Source organism: Elephas maximus, chromosome 8, assembly GCF_024166365.1.
Source record: "Elephas maximus indicus isolate mEleMax1 chromosome 8, mEleMax1 primary haplotype, whole genome shotgun sequence".
In the NCBI taxonomy this organism is placed as follows: domain Eukaryota; kingdom Metazoa; phylum Chordata; class Mammalia; order Proboscidea; family Elephantidae; genus Elephas; species Elephas maximus.
In genome coordinates this window covers 18,410,109-18,429,052 of record NC_064826.1, presented here as the reverse complement: position 1 = coordinate 18,429,052, position 18,944 = coordinate 18,410,109, and the positions used below count along the sequence as shown (strand labels likewise).

Sequence of the window (18,944 nt, the reverse complement as noted above, 5' to 3'; positions counted from 1 at the left end):
TTTTCCATTATGTATTGCTGTTTTTCTCAACTGGCTTTTCTGTGACATGTTGCATTTTCAACACAATAGATGAGTTTCTTTGTGTCTCTCCTTCACTAGGCTTTTCGGACGTGGATCACACCTATGCTCAGAGAACTCAGCTCTTTGACACCTTAGTAAATTTCTTTCCTGACAGCATGACCCCTCCCAAAGGCAACCTGGTAGACCTCATCACACTGTAATTGAAGAGGCAGTGGACACAGAAATGGAAAACAGGAGTCTGCTTTCGGTATTTTGGATGTCAACTCTCTGGCCCAGCGATGAGGCTGCAGCAGTTGAGGACCGCACCAGAGTTTTGAAGGAACCTTTACCACCACGAGTTTTACCCCTCCTCCTCCTCCTCCTCCTCCACACCTAACTGCGACCCCATTCTTCTCATCCCATTCCTAAATTAGGCTAATAAAGTAAAATTGGTATACTTTCCATTTAAATATATATATTTTTTTCTCACTTTTAAGAATTAATGAGTGTAAAAGAAAAAATATCCAGGCAGTGTTTCCTTTTTCTGATTTTTATTTTATTGTATTTTTTATTGGGAGAAATAGGCACTATTAACAGACTCATAGCTATAAGAATTTTGAATTTTGCCATTGTTGTTGGGTTGTTTGGCCTTTATTCTTCCTCCTCTCCTCCCATTTTACGTTACCTCACATTGCACAGCTGTTCATTCTTAACAGGTATATAGTTCCGTAGGACAGCTGATGTATGTTAAGGTGATATATGTGTCTCTCTTGACTTGAGTTTTGTTTTACATTAAACTATAGGAGGTATAAGGAGCCTCGGTGGTGCAGTGGTTAGGCACTCAGCTGCTAACTGAAAGGTTGGCAGTTTGAACCCACCAGCTGCTCCGCAGGAGGAAGATGTAGCCGCCTGCTTTTGTAAAGATTTACAGCCTTGGAAATCCTATGGGGCAGTTCTACTCTGTCCTTCAGGGTAGCTATGAGTCGGATTCAACTCAGTGGCAGTGGGTTTGGGTTTTTTGTTTGTTTTATAGGAGGTACAGAGGGCTCAAAATTGCATTCCTTGTCATAGAACTAAAAAATATTGAGATTGAGATACAATATTTCTATGATGATATATTTTATAGTAGATGTTACAATAGCTCGCATCTGGCTTTGATTCACAGAAATCTTAAACTACCAAGACTTGTGTAGTTTAGGGGTGAACCTTTAAGAACCACTCTAAAAATGGCCAGCCAAAGGGATCTAGTAGTGATTAATATGCTCATTGATACCTTTGTAACAATTTTGAAAGAAAATTGCTCTTTTTCTCTGGTAGAGTTGTGCAGAACCAGGGCTTCCATTTCTCGTGCTGTCATAGAGGCACATGCACCTAACAACCACACGCACCCAACAACAACCCTTTCATTTATTTCCATACATGTTGATTCCCTACATCTGTTTCTCTATGCTGCTGTTTTTAAGAGTAATAGTTTGTGGTTGTTTAATGGAGTACAGCCGACAGGCATTTCATTCAGCCCATTTGTTGTTAGGTGCCATCGAATTGGTTCTAACTCATAGCGACCCTACATACAACAGAACGAAACACTGTGCCATCCTCACATTATTATGCTGGAGTGTATTGTTGCAGCACTGTGTCAGTCCATCTCATCGAGGGTCTTCCTCTTTATCACTGACGCTCTACCAAGCATGATGTCCCTCCCGATAACATGTCCAAAGTCTTGCCAGACCAGCCTTTTTTTTTAAATGGAGAAAAGGGAAAAAAAAATGTTGCAAATGTTTTTCGATTAAACCAAAGGAAAGTGTATGACAGATGGACTTTTCCACTGTTCTATATTTGTTGGGGGAGAGAGGTGTAGTTTTTCCCATGAGGTGCTGTGGAATGCAGGAGGAAACCTGTGTTTGACTGGTGCTGCCATGTGCTCACAAGGTGTGCTGTGTACAGCTGATAACCAGGTTTAAAGCATGCTCAGTATGATAAATGTTCACCATTCAGTAGCTCTCGTGAGTGAATGACTTTATGGAATTGAGTACGTTCCTGAAGAGCAAGATTAGGCCTCACCAAAGGAAGATAGAAGAAATTGGCCTGTACTCTCAAAAAGTCTCAAGTAGGAATGAGACAGCGAGATCCCTCTTCACTCTGTCTTCATTGCAGAGTTTTATTTGGGGGAGGGGGAGGGTTTGGCTTGAATCTTGGACTCTGGCTTTTTAAGCATCCCAAAGCAGTCAGCAGTGATTTATTAAACAATGAGATTTATACCTACTCTTGTGAGAGGTATAGTGTATAATTCCTTAAGTATGAAATTGTGTAGCTGCAGAGCAGCTAGTTGGCATTGCAGTTGGGTAAACACAGTCTGTTCACACACTACCAGTTTCATGCACTGATTCTCCTGAGCGGCAGTCAGGAGCACAGAATGCTAATACTGCTAATATTGTAGCCTGTTCCAACTCGTTTTGTGGGGACAGGGACACATCAGGATTCATAGGGAAGAGCTTGGTAAGATCTCTAGATGTAAACACTCTAGATTTGCTTATTTGAATTCTAGCACTTTAAAAATATAACCAAATGAAGTTCTGCTTCCTTATACCATTGTTTTTTGTTGGTGTTTTTTTTTTTTTCCCCCTTTTTGTTTTTTAACAGCGCCTTCTTAATCATTTTTCGTCAGCATCTTAGGCTCTGTATTATTTGGAGGAAATTCTGCCCCTTATCTCAGCAATCCTTTTTGTTTTGTTTTCACCTGTCTCCCTACTAGCTTCTTTGAAAACACATGCTTGTTTCAATTTCATCTTTCCCTAAAATTTGTTTCAGTGGAACTTTTATCCATTTCTGGAAAAAAATCTTTTTTTTTTTTCATTATCATGTTTAAATGGGCTTGAATCACAGTGATCTGTGTATTGTTGCTTAAGTGAGATAGACTTATTGAGGAAGTTATTAACTAGGGAAGTCAGAATTTGTACCTTGACGCGTTAACGGGGCACTGCTGGTAACGGTTGTTGAAAATTTAAGGCTTCGTTACGTCCATGGTCAGGATTGAGAGTGCTCACAGCATTTCAGATCGGAACTCTGATTTGGAGCTTGTTTACGGTCTGTGAGGAGCTATGTGTGTCTCCAAGAATTTCAGCAGAATATGATAATTTCAGCAATCTGATGGGGTATTTCAGTACATCGTTTAGGTAGCCTGGTATTTAAGCATACTACTTAACAATTCTTTTATTCTAGCCTGGTGATTCCCAGATTGAAACACCTGGCTGATACTTGGAAGCATGGGTTAGTGGGATACGTTTACTCAATTTCATTATCCCTAGCTTCAACCTGGGAGCTTCAACCTTACTCCCATTTCTCTTTTTGCCGATGGAACATATGTTATTCTCAACCAGAAATAAACCACATCTTTAGTATTATTTTCAACAGTTTTACTTCATGAGAAATAATCTAATTTGCAAGACACTTTTCAAATGTATTTGCATTTTATTTTATAGAATGACAGAGACCTCATGGGGCCAGTTTGATTAATTCGAAGTACATCACTCTTATTCAAGCAGAGGAATTCATGCTTGGGTGCCCACCTTTGTGCTAAAGCTGACAGACAGGTTTAACTGTATTGAGGTCAGTGTCTTACCCTGGTTACCCTTTATACTAAAACTCAGCTGTCTTTGATTCCAAACCAAAAAACCAAACCCAGTGCCGTCGAGTCGATTCCGACTCATAGCGACCCTATAGGACAGAGTAGATCTGCCCCACGGAGTTTCCAAGGAGCGCCTGGCGGATTTGAACTGCCAACCCTTTGGTTAGCAGCCGTAGCACTTAACCACTATGCCACAAGGGTCTATGATTAGCAAGTAAAAACTTACAGAAAACATTAGAAAGTTCAACCACTGGTCTATCATAGAAAGATCTGTCAGTTTTAGAGTTCGGTGATTTGTTTAAGCTTGTAAAACTGTATTCTTGGGTGAAGTATGTACATTGTATAGAAATGATTGACAGTTTTATCATTCCAGTGGCTTAACAAAATTTCATTTAATGACACAGGGATTTAAAATGTAACCTACAAACAAAAATTAGCTTGAGGCATTTAATCAGAGATTGGGAGTGATATTTTAAAAGCATCAGAAAACACTTAGAAAGGAGTATATTCCAGACTTTATCCTCAGAATTAGACTCAATTCATGGTAATTACATGAAGAACTTATAATTATTCTTAACACCAAGTGGAACTTGTTGGAAAATTATAGGTCATTTAATTAGTTCTTGAGTGAAAGTTGCATTAACTCCTTAGCTGGTTGAATGTTGCGTTGAGAGTCAAGAATTGGGTTTGGCAGGTTTGAAGTGATTTCAGTGGGAGGGACTGTAAGAACGTACTCCAGACAAAATCATGTAGCTATAAAAATATACCTTTCCTAGCCCTTGTTTTCTTAAAAAGCCATGTTCACCCAGAATCTTGACCTTTTGCAGAAATGCTGACCTGAATTTTCTCCTAGTTTTTAGTTCCTGGAATAGTCCTTGATCTGGAAAGTGCAGGCTCCCCAGAAAACGTTGATAGTTGTTAGAGGAGTATCAGAGAGGGTCTTTATATGACAATGACTTGGAGGTCTTTCACTCAGAGGTTTTTGTATTGCATCTGAAGTCAGATGACATTCTTCTGTGGTGTTTGCCTGTGGCTTATGTCTCCCTGTGATTTGACTTAGTGCTGAAATGACTTGGCTAATCCAGAACTTCTGATCTGGAGGTATGTCCATTGAAAGTGAATGTTTCCAAGTTTGTTGAAATAATTACTGGGTGCCTGCCAGCTCAGCTGAATGATGATGCCATCCTTTGTTTTGGGGGGACTCATTATTGCAGTGTATTGGTTTCCTCACAAAATGCTCTTCTTATTTTTCCCCAAAAAAATGCGAGTATAGGAATTTTATTTACATGTGATTTTTTTTTTTTAACTTCGATTAACCCCTCTTGCCCAGCAAATACCGTGACTTGGGTTTCCGTTATTTTCCTTAGCTGATTTAACTTTTTTTTTTCCTTGTGGCATTGTTTAATGTACAGCGTGAAAGAGTCATGCTCATTCTGAGGCAATCGTGCTCTGTTATCCTTGTTCTTGATGACAGAATAGTGAAATAAGAAGTTGTATGTTATTAAAGAATTGATAGCATTCAATTGTCACTGTAAAAATGCTTGAGTCATTTCCAGTTGAAGGATGGTAAAAATAATGGCTGTGGCAGCTTAATAAAGGAGCCTGGGTTTTCTTTTCCTGGCAGTAGGAAGAACTATCATAGAACCATTGGCAAGGTACAGGTTTCATAGGAGAGGTCATGGAATTCAGCATACCACCAGAATTTCCATTTGCCTAGTGTCTTTTCTTTTTATTGTATTTTTTAGCCTTTTTTTTTTTTAACTCCCTCCCTCCCCCCCCGCCCCACCACTTCCTCTAAGTAGCAGTGATTTTCTGCTGAAGTAGACTTGGAGTTTGTCCTAACAATTGACTTTCAATTTCTGATATAGTTAACTATTAGGAATGGCTTTGATTTCTATGAAATGGTTGATAGTCTTTTTTGTTTTCTTCCTTAAAAAAAAAAAAAAAATGCAGCCATATAAAAGTCTGTCTCCCTTAAGAATGTGAATTTAGCTCAAATTCCAAATCTTATTCCCAACCATAGCCTGTGATAAAATCCTCTGACAATAGCTTCTTTACCCCTTAACCAAAAGAGTCATTAGAGGTTAAAGTCAATCAGATTTTCTGGTGGTGCAGAGAGAAATGCCTTTGTGGGAAAACATACTGCTATATGCCTTCTGTCGGGTAGAACTGCAGAGCTATAGATCTTGAACTGGACCCCAATTCAGAACTTAAAAAGGCAAAAAAATCAAAGGATGGTTCTAGTTTATCTTCCACATTAGAATTGTTATCGGGCAATACGATTTGCTAGTACACAACATTTCCTCAGACGTTGCCTAGCTTCATGGAAAACAGAATTTTATGTGGCCTTTTTTTTTTTTTATTATCTGACAACTATGGAGTCTTGACCAAAAAGGGGGGAACATGTTTAGCAGGAAAGTAGAGGAGTTTTAAGACATCATATATAGTTATGAAATAATTTGGCTTCTTTTTTATGTGCTGCCCAAGCAGTCTCAATGAATTTTTAAACATTTGGGTACAGTGTCCTATTTTGCCCATCTAAACTTTTCTTTTGACTTGGAAGTATTGACCTTCAGGAAGAGAGGTAGAGAGAAGAATGTGGATATGTTAGAGAAGGAAAGACGGGCTTTTTGTTCATGGACTTGAAGGTCTACAAATCTAAGTGAAAAAGAAAATTCACAATTTTTATTAATGCATTGCTGTTAAGAAGGCTTTCAAAAGGAATGAGGGCTCATGTTTCCAGAATATTCCGCTACTCTGAATAGTCTTTGGAAAACAGCATTTCTTGGTTAGTTATCTTTCTCGCCTTCTTCCAAATAGCTGCTAAAAAAAACAAAACCAAACCTGTTGCCATCGATTCTGACTCATAGTGACCCTATAGGACAGAGTAGAACTGCCTGATAGGGTTTCCAAGAAGCAGCTGGTGGATTTGAATTGCCGATCTTTTGGTTAGTGGCTGAGCTCTTAACAACTGTGCCACCAGGGCTCCAAATAGCTGTTAGAAATCTTAAAACAGAAACCCCAGGATAATGGCCTCTAGATCTAAACTAGGTGAGCAGTTTCTTAACGCACAGCCAGTTCCTGGGTCAAGATCCAGAGGGAAAAACAGCAATAGGACATTTTAACATGCAGTTGGGGGCTCCCATGAGACTTGCTTATTCATCTAGTTAAAGCTCTTCCTTCAACACGCTCGCTACCATCTGGGATGCTTGATTCACAGCAGTGAGCCTGGCTATCTGAGCTGTCTGCCACGTGAATGCCAGCCTGAGGAGACCATCACTCTTCAGCTTCATTCAGTGCTTCATGAATGCCAAATTAGTTGGCAGGAAGGAGAAACGCTCTGTGTGTGGTATGCTGAACAGGCCTGTGTGCATGATCAAGGAGTTGCTGAAGTAGCCAATTTTGAACTTGATTTCTCTCCTTGTTTAACAAATCTCAAGACAGTCTTTGTTATGGTTTAGCTAATGTCATTTGGTTAGCATTCATTTTCTAGCCCTTTAAAATAGGAAGAAAGTGGTCAATTTGATGTCTAACCTATAACCCATACAGAATTGAATGCACATCAAATTAGTTTCTGTGCTTTAAAATAAATTAATTGTACATAATCCTGAGGGTCTCTGTTTATTCTACTTTGCCGTGAAATACCTGAGTTCTGGGCTTGATGTTAGACGCATAGAATAATTTTGGCTTATTCTTTAGATCTCCTTCACATTGACAAAGTAATTAATTAAAGAAGGTATCTAGAATAAGTCTTTCCGGTTTCACTGTAGATGGCAGAGTATATAGATTTAATTGCAACAAAAAGGAGAGCATCTTACACCATCAGGGCCATCGCATCAGATGCTGGCAGGTGACTGTTTGGGCACATTGCCTTGTAGTTGTTACGGTTACCTTTCTTCCTGAGAATGACAGTGGGAAAACTCAGGACAGAGATACGTGGCTTTACATTTCTAAATTGCCTGTTTTAGAAACCCTAAGGTATTTCTACCTTTGTAAAGTCTTGCCATATTTTTATATGTACATATTAAAGCAATAGTGACCTAACCCCGTATTTGATAATAGGATATCAAAGTCCAAAAGGGTAAATATGAGTAGTTGTCTGTGGGCAGATACAGATATATATATATATACACACACACACACATTTGTGTTTGTTTTTTTTTAAGTATCTACTTCTTGAGATTTTTTTTCCCTAGCAGAATGTTTTTGATGACTACCCAGTTGTTAATTATTTTGTTTCACAATTGTAACATCCATTTAGAGAAATAAAAATGGACTTCTTTTCCAAAGAATTACATTTAGCCTGGCCAAGAGATGCTGTGATTGTATTATTCTTTAAGCCAGCTTACGTGTTTGACGTGTGTGAAATATCTTTTGAAAGGAATACATTAGATAGCATAATGTTAATTATTGTTTATGTAGAGTCATCAGCTCAACTTAGAAGTTGCAAAATAATGTGACGTTTTTCTATGAGCAGATTCCTTTATGGATGTATACATTTTTTTTTCTTTTTCAAAGAGAATCCCTCGCTGCCACTCCAAAAGCTATGTACAGTTGAGGCTCTGACTCACGAGAAGAGTACAGGAAAGCCAAGATGAGGACTACCTTTTTGTTTTTGGTGACAAACAGTATTCCATCTTTCCTAAATGGCATATTCATATTGCAGCTTGGGACAGATGTTGGAATTTTTTTTTAAGTCAACTCTTTTATTTATTTTCTAAATTAGAACTGCCTACTGGGTTTTACTGGGTAGTGGCTAGAAGTTAAGAAACCTTCAAACAGAGATGGCTCAGCAGAACCCGAGCTGGAAATTCTATGAGTACAATTGAGTCTATAGCTAATAGAACCTGTCCTTCCCGTCTGCTTATTAATGCTGTGGGTAGCTTCCTGTCTTTCTTCAAATATCTCCTGGACTGGAAACCTGGTGTTACAGCAGCTAGTGCGTCAGAAAGCTGGAGAGCGTTCACTATCTTTTATGGAAACTTTAAAAAATAACATTTATTGATTTTGTGATTATAAAAATATTATGCTTATCAAAGAAAATTACTAAGTGTAAAGACAGAAAACGACTATCAGTTAACCGATGAGACCTTTTCCCTGTGTTTTTCCTGACTTCTTTCCGTTACCCAACATGGTAAAAGCCAGAAAGGGCACTTTTTTTTTTTTTTTTTTCGACACAGCCATTCTCGTTGTCTTTTACCACATGTATGAGGACCAGGGTGTAAACACTTGTCCCCACCCTAACTTATATTGCTTTAAGCATTGCCCTTTCCTAAATAAACCTGCTGTCGTTGAGTCAATTCTGACTTATAGCGACCCTATAGGACAGAGTAGAACTGCCTCATAGGGTTTACAAGGAGCAGCTGGTGCATTTGAACTGTGGACCTTTTGGTTAGCAGCCAATCTCTTAACCAGGGGTCCATTTTTCTAAATAGCCTGAAAATAATTCTACTGATCTGTGTCTTTAAGCCTGAACCGTGGATGTCATACACTGCTAAGCTCTAGGGAACTGCCTTGTTCGTGTCATTGGAAATTTCATCCCTGAGGCCCATTTGAATGTTTAAGCCCTTTGTGCTCTGTTGTAGCTGTGTGGGCATGTTCATACCAAGGGAAGCTTTCTCCTTTGAGATGGACTTTATGTAGCCATAATTAAACTCACACCCCAAAAAGATGAAGTGCTTTTCAAGGGCCAATACAAAAGCCACAGACAAAATGAACATAGATACAGGCAAGATGTCCCTGAGACAAGATCTCCTTACCATGCTTAAGCAAATTTCTCCCCCCTCACCCCGCCCCCCAAAATTATTACTCTGCTTGCCAGGGAGGATTCAGAAATTTTGCAGCTTAATAGTATTTCAGCTGAAATCCCTTTTCTTGGTGTGTGGAGGAGAAAACTGCAGCCTTCCGTGGCAACACGGGGTTAGGACTGTACCCTAAAGCACCCAGATCGGAAGTGGACATCACTAGGGAACTCTGGAAAAGCCGGCATGAGGTACAGCCGGCGCCCTTAAACAGAGATGCATCTTGGGCATGTTCAGGCCTCCCCTGACAGCACGGTGGTTCTGAGTCATCAGTGGGCGATGCCAGTGTGTGCTATAGTCTTCTCACCCTCTTTCAGCCCCTCTGGTTTACCTTACTTACGTCCAATCTGTATGGACTTTTTAGGTTTTTGGTTTTTCTTTAGTGCAAGTAATTTTCTGATCTAGGTTTGGTAACGTGTTAATACTACTTTGTGAATAAATAAACGAGTGATCTGCTGAACAGTTGCCATTGTAGAATTATGTTGTATGTAATGTACATATGGAGAAAGAATGTATTTTGTTCATTTTTTCTTAATAAAAAATTATATATGGACACTGCAAGATGTCTCTTGTTTGCTGAAACTACTTCTGAAGTCAACTTTTAAAATATTCCATACTTTACAGTTATTATATTTTTCCCTCAGAAAGGTGAGTTTTATTCAGGCTTTCAAAGATGGAAAATGATAAACTGTAGAAGGACCTTTCGAGCGTTTTCCTTTGAGACGATGCTGAAATAAAGAAGTACTGGTGAGTCTCAGAGTTTCTTGGGGAGGTTTCCGTTTTAATGAACACTGGTAAAGTAGTTCATAAAATGTTTTTCTGTCTTCCATTGATTAATAACATCCCTATTTTATCTGTTCTGTAAATTCGGATTTTTGTTTCCCAGGTTTTCTTTAAGGGGATATACTTGTACCAGGTAGAAACGAGAAGAAAAAAATAGATGTGAAATAGATAAAAGATCTAAAGAGGAGAGAACCTGGAGGTATTACAAAGTTGGAAAAATTCTGGATCCATGTCCCCAGTGAGGAGGAAAGAAACAGAGTGCCCTGGATTGCTAGGGCTGAGCTGATCAGCCTCCCTCAATACCAAGGTCTCCTCTTGGCCTTTGTCAGCTCCTGATCTGGTTTATGCTTGTAAGCTTTGTGATCCTGTATTTTGGAGTAAGTTGTCGCGTGATTGTATTCAAAATCAGGAGGATGTTTTCTCAGTTTGCAAATCAAACATATCGTACCGCATAGCATTCATTTCGAGGGTGTGCTTTGAGCACGGCTCATAAATGACATTTGGGTTCTCAGAACAGGAAAGCATGACGTGCAGTGATAAGGTAAGGAGTTGGCCCTTCCTTGGTTAATCCTCTAGCGAATTAACTCAAAAGGATCAAACTGGCACGCCACCTGCTTCCCCTGATATATTTGTCCGTCTACTGGTGAGAAGACAGCAATAAACAAAGCTTTGTGTGAAATGCAGTTGAGATGTCAGCTGCTCCCAGGTCAAACTAGTGTGGAGGCCAGCAGGGATTGGAAGGTCCTACCATAGGAGCTTCCATTTGCCCAAGGAACATAATCCAGCGTCTCACAGGAAAACGGCCAGGTATACATACACTTCTCATAAAAGACCACCACAGCACGCACAGAAATTGCATAGCAAGTGCCAACAAAATGTTCACTCTGCTAATGAAGACAGCGCTCTTACCACTCGCTCTTCAGACAGATTCTGAAGGCGAGACTGGAGGGGCCAACTGACAACCGTCCCGAAGCCTGTCTTACATGTGAGTCTTGGCAGGAATTTAAGCATCGGTTCATACACTCCTTTCCTTTCACAGCACGCGTTCCGCCACATCTTCCTTTTCTTTCGGATGTCTTGGAAGGAGAAGAGGAAGAGGGGAGAGTTGGGGTAGCAAAGGATGATATTTGGAGCTCCTGTTTTCACTCTGATATCCACAGGGGAGCCCCCTGCCCCCGCTGGGCTTTCACACAGGAAAAGCAGCCAGCCATATTCTCTCCAGAGACATCATTACTACAGGGAAGAGGGACAAGCTCTAAGTGGCCATTCCAGTGTGGCGTGGTAGTTTTTGCTGGTTGGCACATCCCGGGAGAGGAGACAGGCTACGTGAAGATACGCATAACACACGTTGTACAGCTGCTCTCTGAACTTGGGCTGGAGGATGGGTAGCCCCGGGGCAGGAGTCGGGAATCGTTTTTTAGATCCACCAGTGACCACTGTGTAGCACTGGGCACGGTTTCAACTCCTCTGCCTCACTTTCTCCAACTGTTATGTAAGTATTGGCAGAAGATCCTATTTTGCTAGGGCTCCATTGATTTTTTAATCTATAAAATGCCAAGGTCTTTGAAAAAATGTTATCTCGGGATTTATCACTAGTATTAATTATAGCAGCCAGTCCTATTCTTTGTTTCCTTTTTTTCCCTTGGGGTACAGGAGAAATAGGTGGTTTGGGAGGGAGCTTAGAGGATAGGGAAGGTTGTCAGTGACAAAGCAGCATAACGAATTTAAAATAACAACCGAGTGTCTCTTGGTTGGCAGGCAGGGAGCAGGGTGAATGACCTATTCAGGAAGAGAATGGAGTCTCAGGGCTAACTCGTGGCCAGCGATAAACTATGGCTCATTCTCTTCTCAGAACAGTGTGCCTCACGCATGGCCGGGGTCGTGCGTGAGTTCCTGCTACTGCTACTCCTTTCTGTATCTTTGGCACGCTTTTGAAGTTAACCTCAAAATACTCCTAGCCCAACTCTGTCCCACCCTCAGGATATGAACTGCCTTCCAGAACTCCCATATGAAAGGAAAACCATGTAACAGTAGTTGCATTCTAGAGGTGTTTTCTGTTGTTGGGACTCAAGCATTAAGCATGGTATTGAGAAAAGAATGTAAGACTGAAGAGGGGAGAGATGTGGATTCTAGTCCTAGTAAACCCAAAAACCCATTGCCGTTGAGTTGCTTCCAACTCATAGTGGCCCTGTGAGACAGAGTAGACCACCATAGGGTTTTTTTTCCCCCAGTGGTTTTCTAGGCTTGAATCTTTATGGGAGCAGACTGCCGTATCTTTTTCCTGTGGAGCCCCTGGGTGGGTTCGAACCTCTGACCATTCAGTTAGCAGCCAAGTGCTTCTACCGCTGTGCCACCAGGGCACCTTCAAGGGCTCCACCATTTAAACAGCTATGTAACCTCAGAGTATTTAATCTTTGTAACTAACTTCCCTGTTGACATAGTGGTGACAATTCCTAAATAAGATACGCAAAGATGTTTCGGAAACTAAGCTGCAGGCGGACAGAAGAGTATTGTGTCACCCTCAATGCACCAGGCCTCTTGATAAGGGACAGGCCTGGGCCTCTTGTGACAGGTTCACAGATCTATGTGCAGAAACAGGGCCAGAACAAAGCCTCTTTATGTATTTTTTTGTATCTTTGTGTGTTTTGTTTCTAAACTAGTGTTTTCGTACCTGATCAGGGCTCAGCAGCCCCCTTGGGATCTTTGGTTGTGGGTGACTGACAATTGTCTTTGAGGCAGAAGTACACAGGAAGAAGAAAGCAAAGCATATAAAACAATGTCCTGGGGAAAAGGAGGTCCTGAGTTATGACCAATAGGCCTGAGGTAATCTGGAGAATCTAGGGGTCATCCCGGGCTCCCCCTTTTTCCTTTGCTTTCGGCTTCCGTCCTCTTCCACTCTCTGGGCCTGCACAGTTCAGCAGGTGTCACTGAGCCCACGCTCGATGCTGGCGCTTGATGTCTGCAAGGCCATCAAGGAGGGAAGAACTTAAGCCAATCAGAGCAAAATACTAGGGCTTCAACCAGCTTACACAAAAGCACTTTAATTGACAGTATACAATTTTCCAAAATATATTTTTTGTACGAAAATGCAATAATTAACTATAGTCTTTACAAACAAGTTTCTCAGTAAATTCCAGTGTACTTCAGACTCCTGTCCACTAAGACACATGCTCCCCCAGTCTCCCGGGCAAACTGTGTTTAACATTCGTTAATAACCAAAAGGCCCACCTCAAATACTAGCCCCCTCCCCTTCACCTGGTGTTGGACTCTCAGAAGACCCAAGGAATCAGCCAGTGACACCGCCATGCCGCTTCGTTGCTGGCGCCCCTGATCTAGCCCTGCTAGCGGAGGTTCCCTGTGTAAAAGCTCCTTGGCAGAAGGGATTGCTCACTTAAGTCTCAGACCTAAATGACTCAGGAACTAAGTGTGGAAGACCAATGCGGCTCCTATTTTTGTCTTCATGCCCTCCCTAACCCTGCTACAGGGTTAAGACTGGAAAGGAAATTTCGTCCTTTGTGCTATTCTAGTGCCTAGGAGGTGTTGTGTGCTGTTGAGTTGATTCCGACTCAGTGACCCTGTAAGACAAAGTCGAACTGCCCCATAGGGTTTCCAAGGCTGTCATCTTTACGGGAGCAGACTGCCAGGTCTTTCTCCCACAGAGCCACTGATGGGTTGGAACTGATGACCTTTCGGTTAGCAGCCAAGCACTTGGCCATTGCACCACCAGGGCTCCTGTGCCTATGAGTTGCAGCAGTCCTTCACTCACGGATTTCTTCTGAGGCACACAGCACTGGGCTGGCAGTCTGCAGACTCAGGTTTTTATCCTGTTTCTGCCACTAACTAGCCGTGTGATTTTTGGCCACATCATCTGTCCGGGCTTGTTTTTGTATCTGTAGAAGCAGCTGGTCAAGATCTCAGAGACTGCTCCCTGTGACCAGAGCATCACTTTCTAACCAGCGCATGTTGGCCCTAGCCCTGGTGGCACATGGCTGGGCTTTGGCTGGAGAGGGCCAAGGGCCGTAATCCAAGACACGAAAGCCTGATCGACAAGACGGATTCCTCATCCGCCTGTCTTGTTATAATTCATTTTAAAAAATCAAACACTTGCCATTTCTACTTATTTACATTCATGTTCAAAAAAAAAAAAAGCTAATCCATCTCATAGCTAACAAATGTTTTTTTCAAAATATATTCACTTTAAGCAGTGCATGGTGGAGTAACATGGGGCTGTTGTATTTACATTTATCAAAAATTGTGTGTGTATATATATACATACGTATGTACACATACACATATGTATGTATATATCCGTTGGAACTTGATTTTCAGAGTCTCTCCAGTATACTGAGAAAAAGGATAAAGCTCAAGAGGTGGTTTAAATAAACTTTCTGCTAGCTTTCCTCATCAATGGGGGCGGGGGATGGAGAATCGTGCATCTAGACTAGGTTAAACCCGTATTCTGTTTTATGATGCAAAGAATATTCTGTACCTCCTTCATAAGCACTGTGCTTCCATGCCTGATCGCCCAACAGCATGCTCCCTACTGGGTTTTGTCCACATCACCAGCCTGTTACACAGCTTAGGGAAACCAGCTTGCCACTGAAATAAGAGTTTCTACTCTCTCTTTGGCACACCTTGTTTAAAATCATGCTGAGTTCCTGGTGTCCCTCTTAGCCCTTCTCAGCCTCCGAATCCAGAGCATCAGGCAGCACTGAGAACCCAGGGAGGATGTGGGATAAGGACCATACTATGGCCTTTGACAGTGATGTCCAGGCGGCAGCAGCCAGCCACAGCAAGGTACTGGGTCTGAAGATGCCCTAAAGGCTGGAGTAGCACTATGTGGGTGCACAAAAGGATCAACCCAAGCTTCTCCAGGTCACCCGTGGACAGAGCCTGAGCCGTCATTCCTCTTGACCAGGCAACATTTGTCCTTTCTAGTCCCCGCCCTCATCACCTCTCTCCCTGAAGAGGCATATTTGCTATCTCTTGATGGCCCTGGCTGGTGAAATGTGACCCCAAATCAGCAAGGGCAGAGTAAACCCGTCTGCCTTTCCCAGAGGGGCCATGACAAACCAGTAGGTAGAAAGACCCCCTGCCAGGCAGGGAAGAAGTGAACAGGCCTCTTTCTAGCAAGATACTACAAAAGATGTCCAAAGTGGCATTGTTGCCAGTCCTGCCCAACCTCCACACTCTGGGGGATCAGGGCAGATGCCTTTGGCTCTTGTTAGCTTCACATCTCTCAGGCAGCCAGGGAAAGAACATAGATCCTCCCACTTTTTTAAACAATGAGCTATCCCAAAGCAGACAGCCTATTTGCCTCTAAGACCCCAGGGTTCTGGCTTTTTGTCCTGAAATGATCATTTTCATTCCCCCAAGCAGTTATGCACCTTCACCTAGTTTCTTACAGGAAATTTATGCCCAGAAACTCAGAGATGACCCCTGGGCCCAGGAACAACAGAGACCATGGCAGAGTTCAAAATTCCACATGGGACTCCCCCTCGTCAGAAAATGAGACCCAAGTCTCACCCTGCCCAGGCCTCAGGCGCTAGGTACTGGGCTCCCTCAGAACCCCTCACTGGGGAACAGACATAGCTTTGTGTTTCCGAGAGGCCCAGAAGCTGCAGGAAAAGGGCAGCCGCCCTATTAGGAATAGAGAGGACAGTGCACGGCCCCGGGGAGTGGACGGCCAGTCCCCAGGCTGCAGCGGTGGCACCTGAGGAACACACTGCATGTCTGGACCTTTGCCCCGTGGCTCAGGAGAACCAGAATCCATGAGATTAGCTAGCTGAAAGCCTCCCAACAATTGGAGCTTTGGCCTGTGGCAGTGGAGGGCTGGATTAAAAAACAAACAGAACAAAACTCTCAGCAACTTGCAAGTCCCTGAGTTTCCTGTGAAGTAAAGCCTATTCTCCCTGGCTGTGTGAGTTGACTATCTGTTAAGACACATCTGTGCTGGCTGGGGGCCCCAGGGAAGGTATGTCCTACAGCTACTGCTGTTCCACTGGATTTTGGGGGTTCCAGAGCTTGGTCTTTACCCTAGCAGCTGAGCAGTGAACAACAGGATGTCTGGCCTTTAGTAGTTACAAGTTTCAGTCCCTGGTGGGGATACGAGCCTTCCACGGGTGTTGGGGTAGAAACTAGACAGCTGGGGACCCGTGCCTTCTACTTTCAAGCAACCAGATCCCACTGAGGCAGGTTCCGGCCCTGCTCTTCTATCTCCCCCTCTCCCCATGCCCTACTGGTGGTTTCACCCCCGTCCAGGGCTGCTCTGGCAGGAAGGTGCAAGTGGCCACAGTAGCGTGGCTTGATGGAAACCAGCACTGGGCTGAGCGACGGGATCTGTGTCTTCATCCTGGCTGGCTGTCCCCAAGTGGCCATGTGACCTTGGCAAGTCACTCACCCCTTTGGGCCTCAGTAGTCTCATCTAAATGAAGGGACTCTACTAGATGATCTCTACAGCCCCTCATATGGTTCCTTCTGGATCCCCCTTCTCATCTTCCAGCAGCACTGAGCTCAGGCACTAGTGGGTTATTTTGCAAGAAGAATCTAGAGAGAATGTGATTTGTTCAGCTTGAAAAGGGAAAAATTAAGGCCCTGTGGGGTTTGGGAGGAGGGAGCCTTCAGAGTCCACCCTCCCTCCTCAGTCTTTTCCTCCTTCAATGGGAAGGACTTTTCCTCCCCAATCCAAATGGCACTTAAGGTGGTCAGTCAGGAGCTCTGTGGCATGGCCAGCAGACCTGATTAGAGGTGTGTGTCTTCCTCCTCATCTAGGTCATCCTTGCTCAGGTTGTCCAGGGGGACGATCCAGCTGTCCCCCAGCTCCCCATTGAGGTTGACCACCTTCTTCTCCTGCATCTCTGACGAAGTCTCCATCACTTCCAACGTTGGATTGTCATGGTAGCCATTCTCCACAGTCTGCAGCTCCTCTGTCAGCCGTTGCTAGAGGAAGGAAGAGGACCCAGGGAGAAAGGGTAAATGTTGGAGGACTATTGACCTTAGATGATCTACTTCGAAAAATCAGCCAGTGAAAGCCCTGTGGAGCACAGTTCTTCTGACACACACGGGGTTGCCATGAGTTGGGGGCCAACTCAACAGCAGCTAACAACAACACTGGCCTTGTTGTTAGGTGGTGGTGTGTCGGTTCTGACTCATAGCAACCCTATGTATAACAGAACGAAACACGGCTGGGCCCTGCGTCATTGGCCTTAGATAGCCTTAATATAATCCACGTATCCCTTCAACCCTGGAACCCCAATTGGCTAATGTGGGCGCCTGTAAGCAAGAAATCACATGTGGATGCTGGCTGTTCCTGGAGGCCATGCTGGTGATTGGCCTGCCTCAGGCGAGTTTGAGGCAAAGACTTGCCCCACATCCTAAAATTCCCAGCTTACTTCACCTTTGCCCTGATGGCAAATGGGTAGTCAGTGAGGATGGACTTTGTCCTCCTCCAGATTCCTCCAAGCTCTTCCTTCCTTCCTCCATTCCTTCCCCCAAAACCTTCCTCTCTCTGAACACATACCTCTGCCCGCCATGATAAACTGGGAAGGACTGTCAGAAAACAGCTCCCCCAGGTTGGGTGACTGAGAACCACTCTAAGCCTGCACGAGACAGGTACAGTGATGCCCAGGACCATCTCCGCTCAGATAGCAGCCACCTGGCAATAGTACTTTTTCTTTCTTTTTATCTGAGAGACAACTTTGGTTACACACTAAAATCACCTGGGAAGCTTCTAACAAATACACTGGTCCAGAGACACCCACTTGGTTGGTGTGCAGGGAAGCTATGTGTGGGGATTTTTTAAGCTCCCCAGAATGTGCAGCCAGGGTTGGGAACCACAGATCAGGGGGAACTGTAATGATGGGCATTCTGTAAGGCGAGTGAGGAAATTTTGATTAGACAGGCGGCCTGGGCCCACTTAGATCAATTAATCCTCAACCGTTCTGCAAGGTGGACACTGTCCCCATCAAGCAGATGAGGAACCTGAAGCTCAAAGAGGTCACATGACTTGCTCGCAGTCTCAGATAAGGGGCAGAGTCAAGCGGAAACCGTGTCTGACTCCAAAGCCCATGGTCTTCCCAGCTAGCAAGTGGGGCCCTTGAGGGCCTGTGGGCCTGTCACAAAGGGTCCACGGCCCACTCACTGTCCTCCTCTGCCATCTGGTGACCTGAGGTGTCCCCTGGCTGAGGAGGGGCGTGCTCACCTGGTCCCTCCTGTGAGACAGACGCTGGTGGCAGCAGCCATAGAGAGCCGCGACAAGGAGCAAGAAGGACGCCATGCAGACTATGGCGATGATGAGAGGCATGCTGAACCGGTCCTCGGCCTCCTCTGGGGGCCCCTGGTCCCCAAGCTGCATGTCACTGACCCCCACCTGGCCAGGAAGGAGAAAGTCACGTGGCAGAAAACAGGTTCTGGGACACCCCTCTGTACCCCTACCCTTTACGAGCACTTCTGCTTATGCGGCCCTCTCACCCTCCTGTCTTCTAGATGTTTGCCCAGCAGAGGGTTCCTGTATGCTCAGAGGTTGGGGCAAAGGCACTGTGGCTGTCCCAGGGAGGGCGGGCTCCTGGCCCAGTCTGTCCCACCACATGGTAGGGGCCCACTTACATCTTTTAAGTCGTCCCATTTGTCCTTCAGCAACTCATAAATGTCGCTGGGAAGAAGGTTTGCTGTGGGAAAGCAGAGAGAGGTGCCGCCTCACTGCTGCGGCCAAGTGAGGTGCTCAGGGGTGGAGAGCC

At 43.9% G+C, this 18,944-nt stretch overlaps 2 protein-coding genes across 7 annotated transcripts in view; one reads left to right on the top strand and one right to left on the bottom strand.

The window, feature by feature from the left end:
* The window catches only part of MKLN1 (muskelin 1), a 363,210-nt gene extending 353,236 nt beyond the window's left edge, over positions 1–9,974 (top strand). For 4 of the 5 annotated variants that reach the window (XM_049893182.1, XM_049893181.1, XM_049893185.1 and 1 more), the window contains one exon: positions 100–9,974. In XM_049893182.1, coding sequence (XP_049749139.1) covers positions 100–221 — 122 coding nt within the window. In that variant the 3' untranslated portion in view covers positions 222–9,974. The remainder of the gene's footprint in view (positions 1–99) is intronic. The other variant, XM_049893184.1, reaches the window with a different exon arrangement.
* A 4,370-nt stretch (positions 9,975–14,344) lies between these two features.
* The window catches only part of PODXL (podocalyxin like), a 46,120-nt gene continuing 41,520 nt past the window's right edge, over positions 14,345–18,944 (bottom strand). For both annotated transcript variants that reach the window (XM_049893187.1, XM_049893188.1), the window contains exons 6-8: positions 18,814–18,875; positions 18,410–18,577; positions 14,345–17,148 (exon numbers count right to left, since the gene is read on the bottom strand). In XM_049893187.1, the coding sequence (XP_049749144.1) occupies positions 16,951–17,148; positions 18,410–18,577; positions 18,814–18,875 (428 nt within the window). In that variant the 3' untranslated portion in view covers positions 14,345–16,950. The remainder of the gene's footprint in view (positions 17,149–18,409; positions 18,578–18,813; positions 18,876–18,944) is intronic.